The sequence below is a fragment of the Planococcus citri genome, chromosome 4 (genome assembly GCF_950023065.1).
Source record: "Planococcus citri chromosome 4, ihPlaCitr1.1, whole genome shotgun sequence".
NCBI classification, from domain to species: domain Eukaryota; kingdom Metazoa; phylum Arthropoda; class Insecta; order Hemiptera; family Pseudococcidae; genus Planococcus; species Planococcus citri.
This window is the reverse complement of record NC_088680.1, coordinates 7901116-7924282: the sequence shown is the minus strand read 5'-3', so window position 1 is coordinate 7924282 and position 23167 is coordinate 7901116. Positions and strand designations below refer to the sequence as shown.

At 33.9% G+C, this 23167-nt stretch overlaps 1 protein-coding gene across 1 annotated transcript; it reads right to left on the bottom strand.

Moving 5' to 3' along the window:
• Positions 1-5064: 5064 nt before the first annotated feature.
• Positions 5065-22360, bottom strand: LOC135844339 (uncharacterized). The gene is made up of 3 exons (XM_065362507.1): positions 22072-22360; positions 5953-6277; positions 5065-5831 (listed from the first exon to the last, which is right to left on the bottom strand). Exons 2-3 carry the CDS (start codon positions 6244-6246, stop codon positions 5484-5486), a joined length of 642 nt encoding a protein of 213 aa, XP_065218579.1. The 5' UTR covers positions 6247-6277; positions 22072-22360; the 3' UTR covers positions 5065-5483.
• Between the last annotated feature and the right edge of the window lie 807 nt (positions 22361-23167).

Sequence of the window (23167 nt, the reverse complement as noted above, 5' to 3'; positions counted from 1 at the left end):
GAGGCGAAAAAGTTTCACCCTTAATGTTATTTTCTAAATAACTACATCAACGCGCAGTTAGAGATTTCTCTCTTTATTTCTGCTTACGAATATTCGCCCAATTGGATACATACGACCAACTTACACAACCACCGAAGGTCACATCGAGCAATTTATGCATACAAATCCACACACTGGTTCCCAAACTGCGCGAGCATGATCGCTAATCGCCTCGAACGACCTTTAAATTCGTTGTTTTAAACAAATTTCCCATAAGCTCGTATATTCGCAGCCATAAAACATCTTCAGCATTCAACAAGAGATACCATACACGAGTAGGGGAAAAGGAAAAGACAGAATCAACAGAATATAGTGTCCTATAAAATAAAAAAAAATAAAATGAAAAAAAAAACTTCTACAAACAACAAGTTAAACGCTACAATAGAGGGTTCTTACATAAATAATACTGCTTTCACGTGAGCAATATCAGTTTTTATTACATCAGGTACCGAAAAAACACAGCCCAAAAGGGGGTGGAAAATTTCTACAACACTATAAAACTCGCATTCTTCGTCTCGCTTCGCTTGTGTATTGATTAATGATGTGCCAAGTTTTATAGTCAACGAAATTTATTTGTGTATGTGCGTGTGTTTTGTACGTGCATTTCTTTACTATGGAGTATTTTCTTCTCTTTACTCGTCCTCGCGACTTGCTCTGTCTCTGCCTCTTTCTCTTTCCTTTCCTGTGTCTCTCTTGTATACGTTCTGAAATTTTGGACGAATGTGAAAGAAGAGAAGCGTGCGCAATAGCGTGATGCCGAAGAAGAAAAAAAAAAAGAAAAGAAAAACCTCGACGTAATAAAGGTACCTATACATAAAGAAAAGCCTATAAAACTATCGTAACATAAATCAAAACCTATTATTAATCGAAAAAATATACCGATATGAGTCTAATTTTCTTATTATTATTTTCTCTCTTTTTCTCGACCAACTTGCTGGATTCTATTGCAGGTAACCCAGCTAAATATATACTTTCGACATTTTTTCCCTTTTTTTAAATTGGGAAAAATATTCAAATTTCGAGTTGAAATTATACGAGGAAAACTTCAAAAAGAATCGAAGAATGAAATGTGGTTATTTTTAGAATTGAACGTAGGTACCTGCTTTGAAATGATGAGTGTTATTAGAATAATATTGAAACGGTAGGTACAAATTTATTCAAAAATGTAAAAAATAAAATACTATATAGGTACTTCAAATTATTTTTTTAATATTAAAAGCAAAATAAGTAGGTACATAATAATAAGGAAAATTAACTTGATGGAAGAAATTAGGATTGCTGCTCTTACGATTACTTCAGTGGCATCTCTCACTTTCAACGTGATTGGATCTTGACGAGCTCATTATCCTAGCGGTGAATTGAAGGCTCAGAAGAGGGAAATGATTCCAAAATTGGACTTGATGAGTGGAAAAACCTTGAAAATGATACCTCACTCGGGTATGTTTGCTGAAATGAGTTCAAGCTGAAAGTTCTTGAATGTTTGGCAACGTTGCACATTTTTCAAAAATTGGTCTGATGTCCTGAAAATGAGCTAATCCGATGAGAAATAACTGTGAGTTGGTAACTTGATAAGAATTTGTTCAAAAAAATTGAAAACTCCCAAAAAGAAAGCGAAATTTACGAAAAATATTTTGCGACGTTGCCACATTTACTTTTGCGAAAAAAATAATCAGTCTGAATTATACAATAGTGGAGGAGAAAAGATTTTGAGATTAATAAATCCACCACATGTACATAATATATCAAATAATGCTCCACTGGATTGAAATTTTGAGGAAAAAGTTGAGAGAGCTAGGAGGAACAAAGATTTAAAATTTTTTAATCTCATGATTTTTCTGCATGTAAAGGTTTTAGGACCTTTTTTTATGGAGAGATCTCAAAACTTTTTAATTTCATGATTATCTTGTTTCGAGGGTTCAAGACTTCTTTTGTCTCAATATTCGAAAATTTTCATGCTTTGAAACTTCAAAATTTTTCATGCCCCAAGATTTCATTATTTTTCTGTCTTAAGGTTTTCTTTCCAACACTCTGGACTTTTCGACCTCGAAATTTCTCCGTTTCGAGATTTCTTCAATCTTGTAAAATTTTGGCATTTGTTTTTTAACTTGAAATTTTGAGACCTCTCAGTACTTCAAAATTTCTCATTTTGACTTTTTGAGATAATTTTTGTCAATTTCAAGATTTTTCGATATCAAAATTTCAAGATGGAGTTTATCTCGAGAGATTTTTTCGTTGTCTGGAGATTTTTTGATTTCTCAATTTTATCAAGACTTCTTCCTTGGATTTTGTGATTTTCATGTTTTGAGAGATCTAAACTTCTATCCCTCAGAATTGAACGATTTTTTTCGTTTCAAGATTAAGTATTTCCACTTCAAGATTTTTTCAACTATTTTTTTCTGTTCTCAGATATTCTTGATTTTGAAATTATATTCATAAATTGCAAATTTCGAGATTTCATGATTTTCTATCTGAAGATCTTTTAATGTCAATATTTCTCTATCTTGGGATTTTTTTGTCTCCATTTTTTTCATATTTAGTTTTCTAAAGATTCTCTTGATCGTGGTCTGATATTATGGGATTATTTCAATTGAAGTTTCAAGACATTAAAATAATCGAGATCTTTGCATTATGGAGTTTTTTTTTTTGATAAGATTTAAAGATTCTCATCTCCTATAGGATCTCAAGACTTTTTCTCAAGATTTTAAACCTCAAGTTTATGCACAAGATAAGTTATGCATTTGGTGTCTCAAAATTTCAAGATTGCATTGCAATTGGCTTGATGATTTAATCAAACTTGAGACTCTTGATCTTGAGATTTAAAGATTTTTTTTGTTTAAAATTTCATCATCATCGAGATTTTTTGATCTCAACATTTTTCTGAATAATATTTCTCAAGATTTTAAGATATTTTCTCAAAATTCTCTTTTCAATGTGAGTATGTACCTGTGTCTCCAGATTTCAGGATTTTTTTTGTCGAACTTGGGATTCATTCTTCAAGATTTTCTCGATCTTGAGGAGAAGTTTCAAGCTTGAAATTTCAATATTTTGTTAGTCTCGAGATTTCTTTATAATCGAGATACTCACTTTGATCTCGAGGTTTTGAGATTCCTACTTATTTCTTGAGATTTAAAGATTTTTTTCTCAAAGTTTTCTCCTCGAGGTTCTTTGTGTCTCAAGATTCTCCTCTCAAAGTAAGTACTCGTGTTTCAAGATTTCAGTTTTTTTTGTCGAGCTCGAGATTGATTCTTCAAGATTCTCTCAATCTTGTGAATTTTCAAGTTTTGAAATATCAATATTTTTTTGTTTCGAGATTTCTGTATTATCGAGATACTTTGATCTCAAAGTTTTGAGATTTCAAGACATTTTTTCCAGATTTTTCCCTCGAGGTTCTTCAAAGTCTCAAGATTCCAAAGTTTTTTGTCTCGAGAGAAGTTTCAAGCTGGAAATTTCAATAATTTTTTGGTCTCAAGATTTCTATACAACCGACATACCCACTTTGATCTCAAGGTTTTGAGGTTCCTATATTTCTTGAGATTTCGAGGTTTTTTCTCAAAGTTTTCTCCTTAAGGTTTTTTGTGTTTCAAGATTCTCCTCTCAAAGTATAAGTACTCGTATCTCAAGATTTCAGTTTTTTTTTTTTGTCGAACTCGGGATTCATTTTATTCTTCAAGATTCTCTGATCAATCTTGTGAATTTTCAAGTTTTGAAATTTCAATATTTTTTTGTTTCGACAAGTAACTTTGATCTCATTTCAAGACATTTTCTCCAGATTTTTCCCTCAAGGTTCTCAAAGTCTCGAGATTCCAAAGTGTTTTGTTTGGAGAGAGATACTTTCCTCGAGGTTCTCTGAACCTGCAGATTTCAAAACTGTTTCAGCCGTGAAATTTCAAACATTTTTTTTTTTTTAAGATCTCTTCGTCAGTGATATTATTGACTCTGAACCTTCGAGATTCTTATCTCTCGAGGTTAATCGATTTTTTAAAGGTTTCATCTTGAGGTTATTTTATCATTTCGTGTCTCAATATTCTTTTGCCTCAAAATGACAGTCATTTGGGGTATCAAGATTTCAAGATTTTTTTGTCTCAAGAATAATGCAGCAAAGATATTCTTCTCTCAAAATTCTCTCAATCTTGAAATTTTGAAGCTGTTTTACCTTAAAGAATTTTTTCTCAAGATTCCATCTCATGATTTCGAAGATCACAAGGTTTTTTTTTCGCCTGAGGTTTTTTCTCTCTAGATTCTTAAATTTTCATGTCTCGAAATTTTATGATTTTCAGCCTCAAGATATTTCTCTTGAGAATTTTATAATTTTTTTGATCTTGAGATACATATTTCTATCAAGATTTTTTTTGTCTTGAGATTATGAGACTTTCTGTCTTCAACAAGAATTTTTTTCTCTCAACGATACTTTGAAATTTTTACGTTCAGAAAAATTCAAGATTTTTACTCTGGAGATACATATTAAATTTCCTCGTGATTTATTTGTGTAGAAATTTTTTTCTTGAGATTTGCATGTCTGATCGAAGATTTCAAGATTTTGACATCCTGAATGGTTTTTGCGCCGGGGGTATTTCCAGTGATATAAATCTGATTTTGAAATATTTAGACTGACTCTCAAAAACGTGGAAAAAAATTCGATATAGATTCTCAATTTGAAATTTTTTTTCAAAAGTGATTTGTTCTATATTTTGATATTAAGTATATTAGACTTTTGAAAGCATTGAATAAATTTCATCAATTTTCACTACTTACCTATTTGTAGTTTGTACAAATACCTACCTATATAACTTATTTTATTAACTGAGTTGAATTAAGCAAGAAACATATCCATGATTCAAAACGATTCTTGCAGAGGAGACTTCACACCTATTTTTGTCTGGAGATTTTCCTCATAACTTTTCAAGATTTATATTGCAGTGTTGCCACACTTAGGTTCTATATTTATATTTTGCAAATGAAATCTGGTAAGTAAATTTGACAACATTGTATGATTTTTTAAAAGTCCATGACTTAAATAAAACAACATTATAAAACCAAGCAGAAGAATTTTTTTTCGAAAAACCATTTAATACAGTATGAAAATCAAAAAATAACACAGCGACGTTGCCACACATACGTAAAATAAGTTTCCACCAAAATTGCATCGTGCGACGTATCAAAATAGGTTAAAATTTCACGACGAATACGAAAATAGCGTGGAAAAAAGTGTTTAATTTAGTTAAACAGCTTACTCGAATATTTTGTATACTTTGTTGTACAAACGAACACGTAAGTAAGTAGATAATTTAATTGGTTAACGTGATAAAAACTTTTCACAACTTGAAACTACCATATATAGTATGGTAAGATAGCTGGGATGCGACGATGCATGTCTTGGTGTGTATGTACATTGTACAGCACACTACATACTATTTCAAAACGTATTTACATGGTAACTGAAGTTTTTAAATTTGCAAGTGAAACGTTGTAACATGCAAATGCGGCGAATTTTTCTTTACAAATATCGGATTTCCTTGGTTATCTTTGAAATGCACAAAAGGCAAAGAGAATATACAATTCCAGTCTGTCTTTTGGAAATATTTCGCCGTGTAGAAGCTTGTGCAATCAACCGTGACCGAGGTATGTTCGAGTTGTTTGGCACATTCCAGACTTCTGTTCACTAAAGCTTTCATAATACCTTTCCTTCTGTAGCTCGATTTTACGGCGATTACGTGTATATTGAATACTTTATCGCATTCTAGTATTTCCCATCGATGTGTGTCGATTTCCCACGCTAAAAAAAATTCCAGGATCTGTAATCATAAGAAAAAATGAAACGAATTGTAACCATCTCATTGAACCAAAATATAGAGAAAAAAATGCACCACAGAAGCAGGTAGGTACGATGACCTGAAGTCAGCTGCAGTTGCATACCTTTTTGAAAATCTCGCAACGACAAGAGTCAACTTTTTGTTGCTGTTCTTGCACACAGTTCCGGTCGAATTCACCATTCAGTATGATACCGCAAAGTTCTCCTCGATTGTACGCTTTGAAGGATAAATTCTCATCAATAATGTCAAGCATGAATTGAATTTCACCTTCGGTTGGTTGTACGCGTCCATTCGAGAGTAAAATTTGATCGTCGGGGAAGTAGTTATCGAGTAAAAATTGGCGAATTTCTGGTTTCTCATCTTTTGTGATAAGTTTGAACTGTAACTCTGTTTCCATCCTGTTTGTAAATTGTAATGAAGATAAGTACCTGCATAACAAAAAAGAAAAGAAAAGAAAACGATTTTATATAACCTTGTTTCATACTCGTAGGTAGGTACTAGGTAGCTACTGGTTAGGTGGTATACGTGAAACGTGAGGTAACAAAATGTCGCGAAATAACGAGTAAATTTTCATCTCGACGCGAATCGACCGCACGCACCGCAACCATTTTTAAAATCAACAGTTTTCTTTTTTCGGGCGTTTCACAAATAAGAAAATCAACAGCGTAGAAAATTGAGTATTTTATTCGTTCACATGGCGAAGCATGGAAGCAATGTACCTTTGCAGCCTTTACCTTAATGCTACACCGTAACGTTGTGTTTTTTATTTCGTGTGGGTTTTTCGTCGTCGCTTGGTTTATTTTAGACTGTTCCTGTTTAGAGGATGAGTTTGAATTTTGAAGCATTTTTTTCGAAAATAAATGAGAAAATAAAGGTGAAAAAATGCATAGGATTTGATAGTGCCCCACCGTCCCCTCCCCTAATTGTACATAGGACTTTCACAAAAATTTTTAAACCGTACAAAAATAGATCGAATGATCAGGCAAAAATTTATCACCTGTCAAAATTTCAAGTGCTAAAGTGCCTTTTTCGATTTTTGGTGAATTTTTAAAAATCAAATTTTGGCCAAAAAAGAGTGAAAAAATCAAAATTTTACCAAATTGACCAAGAAAGTTGAAAATTGGTATATATCCTATTTTCAACATGCCGAATCGATCGGAAACTGTTTCAAACCGTTTTGAGCAGTTCTGGAGCCTCCAGCAGATTTTTGAAACTCAAAATTCCCACAAAATTTCATAAAAATAGAGAAAGTGAACCGAAATTGATTCCGCTTTTAGATTTCACATAACCAATGGGGAGGCAAGGGTTTCAGATTTTTTTGTTGAGTTGTTCTAATGAGGTTAGAAAATTTTACATGACCAAGGGGGAGGCAAGGGTTTCAGATTTTTTTGTTTAGTCGTTCTGATGAGGATTGAAAAATTTTACATGGCCAAGAGGGAGGACAGGGTTTGAGATTTTTTATTTGAGTCGTTCTAAAGAGGGTGGAAACATTTTACATGACCAAGGGGGAGGCAAGGTTTGAGATTTTACATAAACAAGGGGGAGGCAAGGGTTTGAGATTTCACACAACCAAGTGGGAGGCAAGGGTTTGAGATTATACACAACCAAGGGGGGGGGCAAGGGTTTGAGATTTTTTTGTTGAGCCTTTCTAATGAGTGCTGAAAAATTTTACATGACCAAGAGGGAGGCAAGGGTTTGAGATTTTACATAACCAAGGGGGAGGCAAGGGATTCAGATTTTTTTGTTGAGTTGTTCTAATGAGTGTTGAAAAATTATACATGACCAAGGGGGAGGCAAGGGCTTGAGATTTCGGATAACCAAGGGGGCGGCAAGGGTTTGTGATTTATAAACAAGGGGTAGGCAAGGGATTCAGATTTCACATAACCAATGTGGAGGCAAGGGTTTGAGATTTTACATAACCAAGGAGGAGGCAAGGGTTTCAGATTTTTTTGTTGAGTTGTTCTAATGAGGTTAGAAAATTTTACATGACCAAGGGGGAGGCAAGGGTTTCAGATTTTTTTGTTTAGTCGTTCTGATGAGGATTGAAAAATTTTACTTGGCCAAGAGGGAGGACAGGGTTTGAAATTATTTATTGGAGTCGTTCTAAAGAGGGTTGAAACATTTTACATGACCAAGGGGGAGGGAAGGTTTGAGATTTTACATAAACAAGGGGGAGGCAAGGGTTTGAGATTTCACATAACCAAGTGGGAGGCAAGGGTTTGAGATTATGCATAACCAAGGGGGGGCAAGAGTTTGAGATTTTTTTGTTCAGCCTTTCTAATGAGTGCTGAAAAATTTTACATGACCAAGAGGGAGGCAAGGGTTTCAGATTTCACATAACCAATGTGGAGGCAAGGGTTTGAGATTTTGCATAACCAAGGGGGAGGCAAGGGATTCAGATTTTTTTGTTTAGTCGTTCTGATGAGGATTGAAAAATTTTACATGGCCAAGAGGGAGGACAGGGTTTGAGATTTTTTATTGGAGTCGTTCTAAAGAGGGTTGAAACATTTTACATGACCAAGGGGGAGGCAAGGGCTTGAGATTTTACATAACCAATGGGAAGGCGAGGGTTTCAGATTGTACATAAACATAACCAAGGGGGAGGCAAGGGTTTGAGATTTTTTTGTTGAGTTGTTCTAGTGAGGTTTAAAAAATTTTAAATGACCAAGGGGGAGGCAAGGGTTTGAGATTTATAAACAAGGGGGAGGCAAGGGATTCAGATTTCACATAACCAACGGGGAGGCAAGGGTTTGAGATTTTACATAACCAAGGGGGAGGCAAGGGTTTCAGATTTTTTTGTTTAGTCGTTCTGATGAGGATTGAAAAATTTTACATGGCCAAGAGGGAGGACAGGGTTTGAGATTTTTTATTTGTGTCCTTCTAAAGAGGGTTGAAACATTTTACATGGCCAAAGGGGAGGCAAGGGTTTGAGATTTTACATAACCAATGGGACAGGGCCTATTCTAACGTGTAGTTCCAACAATATTGTGTAGCTCCAAAAAATCGATGTGCAGTTGGAAAAAAAATTGTGCAGTTGAAAAAAAAATTATTCAGAATCCAAATTAAAAAAAAAATTACTAGGTAATAAAATAATGAACAACAACAGTTATCAATCAAATGCAAAAAAAAACGAATTTGGAACCCATGTAACTTCAGTGTGAAAGGTACACTACAAGAACTGCACTAATGCTATCAAACAAATAATCAGGTATATAAGGTAGATACCTACATAAAAAATGTAGTCGAAAAAATTACTATTGTAGCAGTGGCGCCCAGAGGATGGAAATGTGCTATTGCAAACTCTTTGAAGGTTCCAACAATTTTTCAGGAGGACCCCCATTTTTTTCAGATAAACCCTAATAATTGCCATGAGTTATGTGAAATTTTTTTATGGACCAGTTCTTTTCACTTCTAATGATGAAAAAACAAATCCAAAGACAATTTTGTAACGCTCAACGCTCTTCCTACCGTTAATGAGCTATTTCTGTGGAGAAAAAAAACTTTTGAGGCTTTTTTTAAAGAAATCTTGGAGAAACGTACCTATGTCTACTACCTATTTCAAGTTTTACAATAATGTCGATCCATCATTACTTTAAAAGCATTTTAAAAAAATTTGAAGAGCTGAAGAGCTAAAAACCAGCTTATTTTTGATCTACATAATTATGTATTAAAGGAGTTTATCCAAATTTGAGCTGATTTTCAGACAGTCACACACAGTACCTACGTTTTTTTAACCAACCTTTTTTTAAATGATTGATTAGTAGAGAATACTGATTGAAAAGAACGTCCTTGATGTGCTTCCCTGAAAATCAAATTAAATGTGGACAAACTTAATGAATAGAATAGACCCGAAAATGGACCACAATTTTTAGCTGCTCAAATTGATTTCCACATATTTCGTAAGAGAAATTTTGAAGTTATATTTCTGAATGGAACAAAAATCGCGCTGGAAGTTCCAGAATGGCTAAATTTCTAGAAATTACAAAGTTAGTTCATGGGAGTTGATTTTAGTTACAGGGTTCTAGGGGGAGGGGGTAAGACTGAAATATGTTCAACTTTTTTCACCAGATTTTTTCAACTTTTTACCCCAGGTACCCCCCTTCCACAGATTTTTCAAGCTATTTAGCTAGGAGTTGGAAGAAAAAACTTTGAATAATTTAAATTTTTCAAATACGATGCTACCTACAATCACAACAAATTTGAATTGTTCCATTGCAAGGTTGGTGTAGTAAGATCAAAAATCAAAAATTCGCACCTTTTTTCTTATTGCCTATTTTTTGTGGATTTTCTTCAGCTTTTGGTCTGTGAAAACAAAATTTAAAAAGAGGACAGAACATAATTTTTGGAAAATTTTCAATTTTTCCCGAGTGAAGTGAGGGTAAAAGATTTACTAAGAAAACTCACAATTTGTAAAGTACTTACTATCAAATAATGATTTTCAATATAAAAGTTTCAACGTTAAATTTCAAACTTTTTGGTATTTTCGAATGAATCCTCGCACTTTTTTTTCGCTATTCTGAGTTACATGGAATAATTTTTTGCTGTTTCATTATTTCGCACCCATACCAACCCTGTATTGATTGGGTTATGTCTATTAAATTTCTGAAGGTAATGTTTCATTGTTGAAATTTTCTAAAAAATTGTACAATAGAATAATTCAACATCACGTATTTTTTTAAGTAAAAAGTTTTTTTTTTCAAAAAAATATGAAAAATGTGCATTGATTTTCTTATTTTTTGGGGAGAGGGGGAGAGAAGATATCCTTTAAAACGAATCTCAAAAAATTTCAGTCAGTATTGTGTAGCTCCAAAAAAACCTTAGAATAGGCCCTGCAATGGGAAGGCAAGGGTTTCAGATTGTATATAACCAAGGGGGAGGCAAGGGTTTGAGATTTTTTTGTTGAGTTGTTCTAATGAGTGTTGAAAAATTTTACATGGCTAAGAGGGAGGACCGAGTTGGTGATTTTTTATTTGAGTCGTTCTAAAGAGGTTTCAAACATTTTACATGACCAAGGGGGAGGCAAGGGTTTGAGATTTCACATAACCAAGGGGGAGGCAAGGGTTTGAGATTTTACATAACCAATGGGAAGGCGAGGGTTTCAGATTGTACATAACCAAGGGGGAGGCAAGGGTTTGAGATTTTTTTGTTGAGTTGTTCTAATGAGGTTTAAAAAATTTTAAATGACCAAGGGGGAGGCAAGGGTTTGAGATTTATAAACAAGGGAGAGGCAAGGGATTCAGATTTCACATAACCAATGGGGAGGCAAGGGTTTGAGATTTTACATAACCAAGGGGGAGGCAAGGGTTTCAGATTTTTTTGTTTAGTCGTTCTGATGAGGATTGAAAAATTTTACATGGCCAAGAGGGAGGACAGGGTTTGAGATTTTTTATTTGTGTCCTTCTAAAGAGGGTTGAAACATTTTACATGGCCAAAGGGGAGGCAAGGGTTTGAGATTTTACATAACCAATGGGAAGGCAAGGGTTTCAGATTGTACATAACCAAGGGGGAGGCAAGGGTTTGAGATTTTTTTGTTGAGTTGTTCTAATGAGTGTTGAAAAATTTTACATGGCCAAGAGGGAGGACCGAGTTGGTGATTTTTTATTTGAGTCGTTCTGAAGAGGTTTGAAACATTTTACATGACCAAGGGAGAGGCAAGGGTTTGAGATTTCACATAACCAAGGGGGAGGCAAGGGTTTGAGATTATACATAACCAAGGGGGGCAAGGGTTTGAGATTTTTTTGTTGAGCCTTTGTGATGAGTGCTGAATAATTTTACATGCACAAGGGGGAGGCAAGGGTTTGAGATTTTACATAACAAAGGGGGAGGCAAGGGTTTCAGTTCCGCAAACTAATTTCAATACGCTACGAAGTCGACTGCTGGTGGATTTCAAGTCGTTTTGGAGCCTTCAGTGACTTCTTGAAAGGTTGTATGGCATTTCTTGGAAAATTTAAATTTCCAAAAAGTAGCTGGAACTGCCAGAAGCTTCAAAACCATTTGAAACCACCATGCAGTCGACTACGTACTTAGATTATTGAAATTAGTTTGCAAAATGAATTTCGGCTTTCCATCTCCATTTGATGAAATTTTGGGAAATTTCAAGTTTCAAAAATCTACTGGAGGCTCCAGTAATTTTCAAAAAGTCGCTGGAGGCTCCAAAACGACTTGAAATCCACCTGCAGTCGACTTCGTAGCGTATTGAAATTAGTTTTCAGAATGAATTTCGGCTTTCAAACCCCATTTCATGAAATTTTTGGGAATTTCGAGTTTCAAAAATTTGCTGGAGGCTCCAGAACTGCTCAAAACGGTTTGAAACAGTTTTCAATCGATTTTGCATGTCGAAAAAAGGTGTATCTCAAATTTCAGCGTTCTTGGTCAATTTGGTAAAATTTTGAATTTTTCTTACCCATTATTAAAATTTGTTCTTTTTTTTTTTGTAGAAAACAAGTCTTTAAACCTTCACAAAAATAGATAAATCAAGTATTTGTAAGTACATTATCCTGAATGTACTTATGTATTTGTGCTTGAAAAAAATCTTCTGTTTTTCCAATAGGTATATTTTTTGATGATTTTTTCTAGTTTTTGATTTTTTTTCTCGCTTGAAATCCTTTCTCAATTATTTAAAACGACTTTCATCGGTTTTCTGCTCTGTTGAAAAATTTATTTACCTTTCTGGATGTTCAAGTTAATTTTTGGTTTCGGTTTTCAACTTGATTTCTGGTTTCTGAGAATTTTATATTCGTTTTTTCTCGTTTTTTACTTTTTTAAATGTGAGAATCTTCATTTCATTGCCTTAGATCCGCTGGAAACTCTCAAAATGCCAAATGAAGATGGGGAGGGGCAATACTCCTCCCCTCCCTCCCCTCCGATAGAAAATTTTGGAGAAATGTTGGGAATTTTCGGGAAAAATTGGACGACTTGTTGAAAGTTGGAAAGAAATTGGAAATTGCTCACGCAGACAACATCTAAAAATTTCCAAAAGACATGGATCTTTATTTCTTAAATTCCTAAATCTTGCCCTCTAAAAAAAAAAATACCAAAAAACTAATCAAATAAATTCGACGATTTCCTTCGGAGACATAATACGTCAAGTATAGGCACCTACATCGTCGCTTCGTCCAATAAATCCAATCAAGTGGCGACTTTATCGACACCTTGTACTCGCTACACCGCGTACCTATTCGAAGTTTTAATAATCTAAAACCTTGTGAATTGGAAGAAGAATAAGAACTTGGGGTCGAAGCGACGGCACAGAGGAAGCTCCTCTAACGCCGCTTATATTATTAGATAACAATGAGAAAATTACGTCGACGAAAATGAATTAATTTTTCATTTTTAATACGATTTATATTTATACTACGAACCAGGTTATATAAGAACGAGGAGAAGGTTGCAGGTTGCACGGTATATCCGCGTCGTTCAGGGGTTTGACATTTATTCCATTAAATATTGACAAGTATGGGTATTTACGGGGCAACTAAAAAAGTTTTAAATCGCTTTTGCAATAATGTTATTCCTAGTACGGTGTGGTATAGCAGTATATGAAATGGTATAGACAGAAAGATAGAACGAGACAGCGCGATAAAGAAAAGCCAAACGAACCGCGAAGAGAGGGAAAAAAATATACTATATGAACTTAACAAAACGAACTTAAAAAAGTTCGCCAAAACTTAACGCGCGCTATTCCGTTATAAATCTCGTCAAAAATATTTTAACTCGTTTTATCGTTTCAGGTTTTTTTTTCTTCATCTCTTTCTCCCTTCGTTGGCTTTTTTTTCTCTTCTTTATTTCTCCTTTGTCACGTATACTATACTACACGATGCTGTATAGTCCTATATACTGTATACAGTAAGCATACAGTTTAAGAAGGAAAATTTCATTTCCACTCTTACCCTTTGAAAATGCATTCAGCTATATTGTTGGCGGGTAATATGGTGAATCAACTTCTTTTCTCACAAACGCCTATGCAAAACTTTTTTAATAGTATACTGTAATTGCTTTTCGTAGTAACCTTTAGAAAGCTATTTACTTTGTTTTGTTTCTCGTCGAGAAGGTTTCTTTTTTTTTTTTACTTTATTTTGTTTTTCAAAAAAGTATACTAAAAGTAGAAGCAGTGTGGAGGAGTTTGAGTGTGAGAGGGTGAAGGGATGGGAAAAAGTTTCGAACACGTTTTTAGATAAAAAGCACGAACATACAATAATGTACATACATACCTACGTAAGTCATACTCGTTTAAGCAGATTTTTATCATCGGCTCGCAAAAGGTTAATTTTTTCCATTTACGAGCGCGAGAATTTCTCTTCGTCTCGTATACTTACTCGTGTAATATCAATTCGTTTATGGGGTATTGTGTAGGTTTTATAGTTGTATAAGTAAATGAGGTTTACAAGTGAGCGAATGCAGACGCGGGAAATATCAGATGGTAGGCTGGCACGAAAGAGCCGAATTTCTTTTTAGGTTCAAAGGTAATAGGCATGATGCTTTACTCAAAATTTATTGCATTATGCCACTGAATAACCAGATAGAAACTTTATTGAATGAATAAGTATGCAGGATGTCCCATTGAGAGAAACCACATAAATAAAAAACACAGCGAAAATAAAATTTCGCCCTCCCAAAATAATTTGGAGCAAAAATAACGACGAAGCAAGCAATACTTAAACTAAATAAAAAACGATGATCTGAGGGACGATTTGAGCATATTTTATGGTGCTCAACGACATCAAATTAGTCAAAAGATATGTTGAAAAATGAGAATTTTGCAAATACATAATTTTTTTGTTTTAATTTTGAACTCTAAAATTAGCCATTTCCGAAAGAATGATTAATTTCGGAAACAATGTGACACCAAATTCACAAAAAAATTATGATAAGTTTCTGTTTGTCGTAAATTGCATAAAATATTGTAAAAAATTACCAATTACTGATGTGCATAACATTTGACAAAAACATTAATTTTAAAAAAATAATTTAAATCACAAAAAACTTCCAAAAAAATGTAAAATTTTAGAAAAATTTAGAGAATTGCATGGAAAGTTTTGAAAAACATGTAAAATAAATTGAAAACGTGAGCAAGAGCAAATAAATTGTTTGAAATTGCTCAAAAGTGGTAAAATTTCAGCATAAAAAATTGTTGAAAAAGAATCTAAAATGATATGAGTAGGTACTAGGTAATCATTACCAAAATATTTAACATTTCAGACCAATTTGACAAAAACTAAAAAAAGAAAACAATAAAAGCGTTGAAAGTAAAATCACCGAAAATTGATCAAATTTGACGAAGTACGTAAAAAATAAATTGAACACCTACTACAAAAAGCATTTTTTCCCTCCAAATAATGTATGAACTACGCCCTTTGAATTTTTGCGATATACTCAATTCGCAAAAAAATATAATGAAAAGTATACCTACCTTTCAACTCATTCGAGGTAACCAGATCTGAATTCAAAGTCCAAAATTTTTCGGTCTCTTGAAAACAAATCTAGGTACATTTAGACGTAATTTGTGTGCTCAGCGACCTCAAATTAGCCAGAAAACACCGTGAAATGCGAGATTTTTGAAAATAATTGTTTGGGGGTACCTACCTAATTCTCAAAAAAAGTTTGAATTTCAGTACCTACTAAAATTTTTCAAAAATGAAAACCTTTTTCAAAATTTTTTCAAAAAGGACTTAATTTTAGGCACACCCAGGATTCCTAAAATGACTTCAGCCCTAAGTCATCTTCAATAGGGGCGGGGGTAGGGTCTTTAAAAAAATTGGTGTCACCTGTTGAAAAAAAAAAGGCTGTTCACTACTTTTGGGTAGGTATGGAACTTTTCATTGTCAATTGGAGTATTCAAACATAAATTATACCTGATAAGGTAGGTAATTTCCTTCGTCGTGGACGAAAATCATGATGGCCACGACGAAATACCAAACTGTACGTACTATCCACGATGTAAGAAAAAAAACTAAAGTTTGTTTTACTGGTAATAGAATCAATAATTTTTCAATTTTCAAAGTTGTGTTCATCAAATACCTTACCATTTGAATATTTTCTTCTTTTTTTTTAAGAAAAAATTATGAGCTAGGTACGGCGATGGATCTGAAAAATGGTAATCTGAACAATTTTCACAGATTACCATTCGCAAAACGGTTGACTGTACTTGCCTGATGGTTGTGAAATAGGCACAGCACTGCTATCACTGAAACAATAGTTACAGTGTAGCCTTTTCACCGCAAAAAAAATCGAATAGGAGAGCCAGGAAAAAATAGAACAAAAATTGGCCACGGCGATGGAGCAAAAACTGGTTACATCTTTTTATGGCCTCGCTTTCAGGGTATACGACATTCCTATCATTCTGAACATTCGTATTGGTTCTATAATTTACTCTGGATATCACACAATAATATGTCCTATCCTTTTTTTTTTTTTTTTTTTTCAGAGAAAGTGACAGTGTAATTAATTTTTGAAGATAAAGTTGAAAATTGAAAGTGGCCACAAGCCACAACGATGGAATTTTCGGGGTTCGGAGGGACTTGGTCCCTAGTGGAGGGGGGTTGGGGGACGTGAAACTATATGCACGTGATGCCCGAGTTGGTATCTACACAATGCCACCGAAAAAAGTTTCAATTGTAAATAGTATTCAAGTTAACCACCTGTTATATGATTTTTAAACTTTTTTGGAAAATTACCGTTGGCTCAATTTTTTTGACTACTAAACTGGGCCGTTTCCCAAGAAAGGGCGCATTCTGGTGAAAACCTGATACCTAACAAAAATGAATTTTTTGCTCCAAACATCCCACCCCTTTATTCCCCCTCGACTCTCATCAGAAATTTCAACACGATCTTTTTTTTAATACGCGAGAGATTCATGAACTAGCCTCATGCCCTTATTGAGTTTTTTTTTGTTTCATCGAATCGAATAAATGAAATTTTTGGATCAGTTTGAGGGCACGGAGTCCGATTCTAACGCCCAATTGCAGAACTAGTCATGGTCACCATATGACTAAAAAATTAGATTATTATTTTCGGATTCAGCGATCTCGAAATAGTCAGAAAGCGTCATCATAAAATGGGCATTTTCAAAAACAATTTTTTCACTAAATTTCGAGCCTTAACGATGGATCATTTTCTCGATATGAGTGCGATTTGGTAAAAATCTCAAACTAGAAATGAATCAGCTACCCCCTCCCCTAAAAAAACAGTATCTTTCTCAAAATGAACTCATGAACTAAGTACACTACTTGCATTTTTGGAATTTTTTTCAATTTAAAAATACTCAATAGGCTAAAGAAAATGTGAAATGAGCTTTTTGAGTAATTCGAAGTCGCTTTGTCTGAATAAAGTGTTCATTTCGGACAAGGGTTGCTCTTTTACTGAAAATGGGTGACTTTTTCGTGAAAATTTTGATTTTCTCAAAAACAAATTTTCTCACTCAACAACCTCGAGGTTGCAAGAAAACATCAAAATGTGAATTTCGAAAACAAACATGGAATTTATGGCTCCGCTTATATTATTCAGTCCCGTTGAAATTCGGTCATTTGGTGATATCATATAGAAGTTATTTGAAGTGTTTTTGTTTGTTTTTAATATGTATTTATACGATAACTCATACAATTTTTACCCAATGTTTTCGAATTTCACTGAAGTTGCATCGCTTTTTGGTCACTTTTAGTGAGCCTTAAATGCTCTTTTGGAGTTTTTATAACCTTTTTCAGATTTTTTAACAACGTTCCAAGAAATTTCTACTCCATGCTGTAAACTTTCTCAATAACCTTGTTCTTTTTTTGGTGATGTTTAGTTGGTGAAATATTGCTTGGTTCATTTTTTGATGATATTTTTTGTCATTTTTGCTCAATTTTGTTGACGTTTTGTAAAAGTTCTACATGTTTTGACGATTTTTGGCGAATTCGACTGTTTTTCGTGTTTTTCAAAATGTTTTGAACATTTTTTGCTCAATTTTGTCCATTTAGTGAATTTTAATGCTTTCATCACGTTTTCACATTTTGACTACAGAATTTGACAAAGATTATAATGTGCAATAATATTGTTCTTGAATTTTTTAAAATTTTGGGTAGAATTTCTGTCCTTTTTGCGCAACTTATAGTCAAACTTTACAGAATTTTTTTTATTTTTTGGAGATTTTTTGCGAATTTTGATGTTACTGTTGTTGTTGGGGGGGGGGGCTGTGTTTTTATGAGTAACATTTAAAAAGGAGTTTAAAGATAATTTGTGTATTTTTTGCTAAATTTCGTCATATTTTACAGCAATTTCATTTCTTTTTGGTCAATTTTGTCGAAACAGAAATATTCTTGATTTTTGATGATTTTTACTGAATTTTATTTGCTTGGTTTTTATGTTTTTATAAATTTCAACAGAGAAGTTTGACGATATGTTCCATGCAATTTTCGCAAATTTTCTCAAATTTTCGTAGCTAAAAACACAATTTTTTAAACTGAATTTCGTATCTTAAAATGAGCTATTTCTAGAAGGAAGCAATAAGAATATATGTATTTAGAGAAAATATGACATCAAAAATGAGCCTTATAGTCAAATTTTCAACTAGTTTCGCGATCAAAAATTTTTATTTAAAAAAATGTCATGAACTAGAATCCCCCAGCATTTTTTTGAAATTATATACCTACAAGTTTCAACTAATAATGGTGGATCATTCCATGCCAAATCACCGATGGTGGGGTGAAGGAGATTTTTTCACATGTCTGTCTACATACTGGTGGAATACCTATTTAAAAAGTGCACAAATACCGTACTCATTTTTTAGGTTCCTGCTTTTGTTTAAAACGGCGACGAAATTTTTTCAATATGTTTCACTCATAAAATTATAGCACGAAAAATGGCATTTCTCGTCAGTTCGTTAACAAATTGGTGGGGAGGGAGATTTTTTCACATGTGAGTATTGTCTGTCTTACATTGATAAAATATCTCAAAAAATGCAAAAATTCTCATTTTTTAGCTTTCTGATGGGGTCATTCCATGCCAAATCGGCGGATTTTTGCACGAGGGGTTTTCGATTTTTTTCAAAATCAGATCATTTGTAGAGGTCATCAAACGATGACAAATCGCACCTCGGGAGTAATAAGGTCACATCTCAAAAAAGTGAAATTTTACAGGAGAGTGATTTTCTTTTTTTTGAAAACTTGATTCATTATTTTTATCAACTTATACTTAATTGTGAGGAATGAATAGCACCTCATTTTAAAGATCTGGTATCCTACTTTCATTTAGCATAAGAACACTTTGAAAAATACAATCTTGAAGAGGAAATATTTCAATGTTTGGAAAAAGTTTTGAGTTATAACCTTTCATTAAAGTTGATGTGGAGGTGAAAGGAAGCGTCCAAACAAAATTTAATGATAACAAAGTTGTAGAGAATTAAATTTCCAATCGACGTAATGTCGTTAGTTTTTTTCTAGAGTGCTTAGTTTTTGAGTTTTTCTCAAAAAACTAAAATTTCATAATATGTGCAAATTCATTTTTCTGAAAAGTGATCAATTTAAAAAAAATTTTCCATTTGGTACAAACCAATAAAAAATGCACTCCTTGTGACTATTTCTAACTGACAAACATTCAAAACAATCAAAACTATTTGTTACCACTTTGTATGTACGAAATTTGCTCAAAAAAGGTGGAGTTTTTTGAGATGTGACCTTATAACTCCAAACAACTTGCAATGTTGTTGAGATTTTGAGTTAGGCCATTTGCGTTTTTTACAAGATCCAGATAATGTACCCAACTCAAAGTGTAATTTTTGGTTGAGGGGGGTCATACAAACCCCAAAAATGCAAAAACATCAAAATCAATTTTTTTTGAGATGTGACCTTATTACTCCCGAGGTGCGAAATGACGCAAACCGGACATTTTTTCGATTTTTTTTGACGGAGCTGTGGCGCTTCAAAGTTCTCCAAAATGGCCGAAAATGGAAAATTTCAGTTGCAAATTGCTCCGGTTGTACGTGGTATAGAATTTTGAACTTTTTTTCAAATTGTAGTAATTTGAGAGGGTAATCGACGAGTGATGTCAAAATCAGTGTTGCCACTTTTAAAAACCTAAAAAAATCGATTTTAAAACTTATAATTTAAATATAACCACGATGTCCACCAGTAAAAATTCTGAAAAAATTCTCAGTTTTAGTCCTTTTTATGTAGAATAACATATCAAAAAATTGGAGGGGCCTTTTTTTTCATTTTCGAGAAAAAAAAATTACAAGTTTTACAATTGCTGCAAAAGTACCATCAGAAACCTAAAAAATGAAAATTTTTGCATTTTTGAAATATTTTACCAATGTGTGGACGATAATGTGAAAAAATCCCCCTCCCCCCAATTTGTCGACAAATTGACGAAAAATGCATATATTTCACTCTTGAAATAAAAATTTATAGCACGAAAAATGTCAATTCGTTGACAAATGGGGGGAGGGGGATTTTTTTCATATTATCGTCCACACATTGGTAAAATATTTCAAAAATGCAAAAATTTTCATTTTTTAGGTTTCTGATGGTACTTTTGCAGCAATTGTAAAACATGTAATTTTTTTTTCTCGAAAATGAAAAAAAGGCCCCTCCAATTTTTTGATATGTTATTCTACATAAAAAGGACTAAAACTGAGAATTTTTTCAGAATTTTTACTGGTGGACATCGTGGTTATATTTAAATTATAAGTTTTAAAATCGATTTTTTTAGGTTTTTAAAAGTGGCAACACTGATTTTGACATCACTCGTCGATTACCCTCTCAAATTACTACAATTTGAAAAAAAGTTCAAAATTCTATACCACGTACAACCGGAGCAATTTGCAACTGAAATTTTCCATTTTCGGTCATTTTGGAGAACTTTGAAGCGCCACAGCTCCGTCAAAAAAAAATCGAAAAAATGTCCGGTTTGCGTCATTCGTCATCGTTTGATGACCTCTACAAATGATCTGATTTTGAAAAAAATCGAAGACCCCTCGTTCAAAAATCCGCCGATTTGGCATGGAATGACCCATGGTATTTTTGCAATAAGTGTGGAACTTTTAATTTTTTTTTCTCAAAAATTAGAAAAAAAATGCCAGTTTAATTTTTTGATGTGTTATTCTACATAAAAAGGACTTATAAACTGAGAATTTTTTCAGAATTTTTATCTGCCGAGATCATGGTTATGTTCAAATTATAAGTTTTTAAATCATTTTTTCTAGGTTTTTGAAAGTGGCAGCTTTGATATTGACACCATTTGTCGATTACCCTCAAAGTACTACAATTTGAAAAAAAAACTCGAAATTTTATACCTCGTTCAACCGGAGCAATTTGCAACAGAAATTTTCCATTTTCGACCATTTTGGAGAACTTTAAAGCCCCAAATCTCCGCAAAAAAAAATCGAAAAAATGTCAGGTTTGCATCATTCGTCATCGTAAGTCCAAATCGAAGGTCAGTTTGGAGTGCTTTTCCATGGAAAACTGATTTTTCCCCCTCTCCTTACAATACTTCCTTACTGCAGACAAAGTTGGGAAGAAATAAAACCTCTTTCTTCACAATAGTCCACCTTCTACGTAAAAATTCGCCCAAACGCTGCAGAAAAATTTCGCCAACTCGACTCATGCACACACAGACACACACACACCACGACCGTAAATCGTGTCCCGGCTGCCGTCAAGAATATACCCGGGCAAGGGAGGTCGTCGAGTTTAGATTTTTGGCTCACACGAAGCGAGCGAAGTGAGAGATTAAGATAATGCGAATAAAATTTACAACCGAAATGGTCATTACAGGGTATGGTACGGGCGTCGGTGTGGTGGTCGCGGCGGCAGCGCGGAATAAAAAGGCAGGCGCACCTGAATTATTATTATTCCAAGGGTGAAATTACCATTTAAAAGAAAACAGTCGGCAGTTAAGTTTTTAGCCGGCAATCGAGGACGGGCGAGGATGGTTTACGTGTGCAATTTAGCAGATAAATTCGTTTTATTTAAACGTCTCGACCGCACGTGTTCTTCGAACCCCTCTTTCGCTCAGGTTGTGTTCATCGGGCCGCGAGCTACAGCTTATATAGGTGTTTGTGTGTGTGTGTGTGTGTGAGAGTGTACAATGTTTAGTTTACAACAGCAACAACAGTGTATCCATACATTGGTATTGTTGTAGGAGAGACCCAATTGCGAAGTAATAAACAAAACATGTCGTATAGTTTGAGCAAGCCACCACCGGGCACCGTGTACCAAATTTCCGCCACAAAATATAGAAATTTAATTACCTTAGTTGAATGTTGCGTATAGAGCTTGTCGCTGCTCGACTCTACTGATGAAACAACCTTTAAATAAACTGTTGCCGGTGTTACAGGAAAAAAAAGCGATACGTACGACGCTTTCTTCGGTATATGCCAGCTCGTTTTATCAATAAATTAACTATACTGTGCTACAAACCGACTCCGAAAGTAGAAGCAACTTGAAAATGTACGATTATATTCGAGCCCCTCCTTTTGCCCCACTATGGCTTCTTACGTAATTGTGGACCGTTAAAGTGACTCTCGATAATTAAGCTCGTTCAAATTAACAGCGTTATTTTACTTATCTCTCGACTACAAATTCGCGGAATCGCGGTTGATAAGTAAGCGAACGTAATAATGGGAGTTGGCGAATGTGTGACGTAATGGGCGCTAGTTTGCTGTGCAGTTAATTATCTCGTGATTAGTGAGGGGATAGGAGAGGTGGGTGATTGGTTTGTAGTGGGAGGAAAATATTATTTTTCTGGCTCCCTGCTTGGAGAAAATGTTACAATATGACTTACTTAATGTTACGCAAATGGTCGCGACGGGAATTACCTACTACTCACATGGTATTATTACCTATCCAATATTGTGTAATAATTATCGCAATTCGGCACCGGACATCGTTCTAATATGTAATACTTCATAATTAATCACTCTTCAAGGGGCAAAAAATGAGTTTCAGGTCAAATAGGAACATAACTTTGGACGCTGCATTTCTGAAGTTGCAGTTGTTAGTGTGCAATTTTTTAGATTTTACCTGAAAATAACTCTCCTTAAATTTTTTCACAGATATAAAACTGTTGGGCTGATTTGGGAAATTCATATTCCTTTTACGTAGAGGATCCCTTCATTTTCTTGATTTTATATAGGTAACTGATTTTTTTAAAAGCCACTTTGTGTGCTGAGAATTTCAAAAAAGTTACCACACAATTTGGATTTTCATTTTTGATTTTTTTTTTTTTTGAAAAAATGTTTTCAATTTGAATATTTAAGTTTGGTATTTTGAAAAATAAAATCCTCATGTTTAAAACGAGATTAATGACTCTTCAATTTCTGTATAATAACAAGTTTTGATTTGATC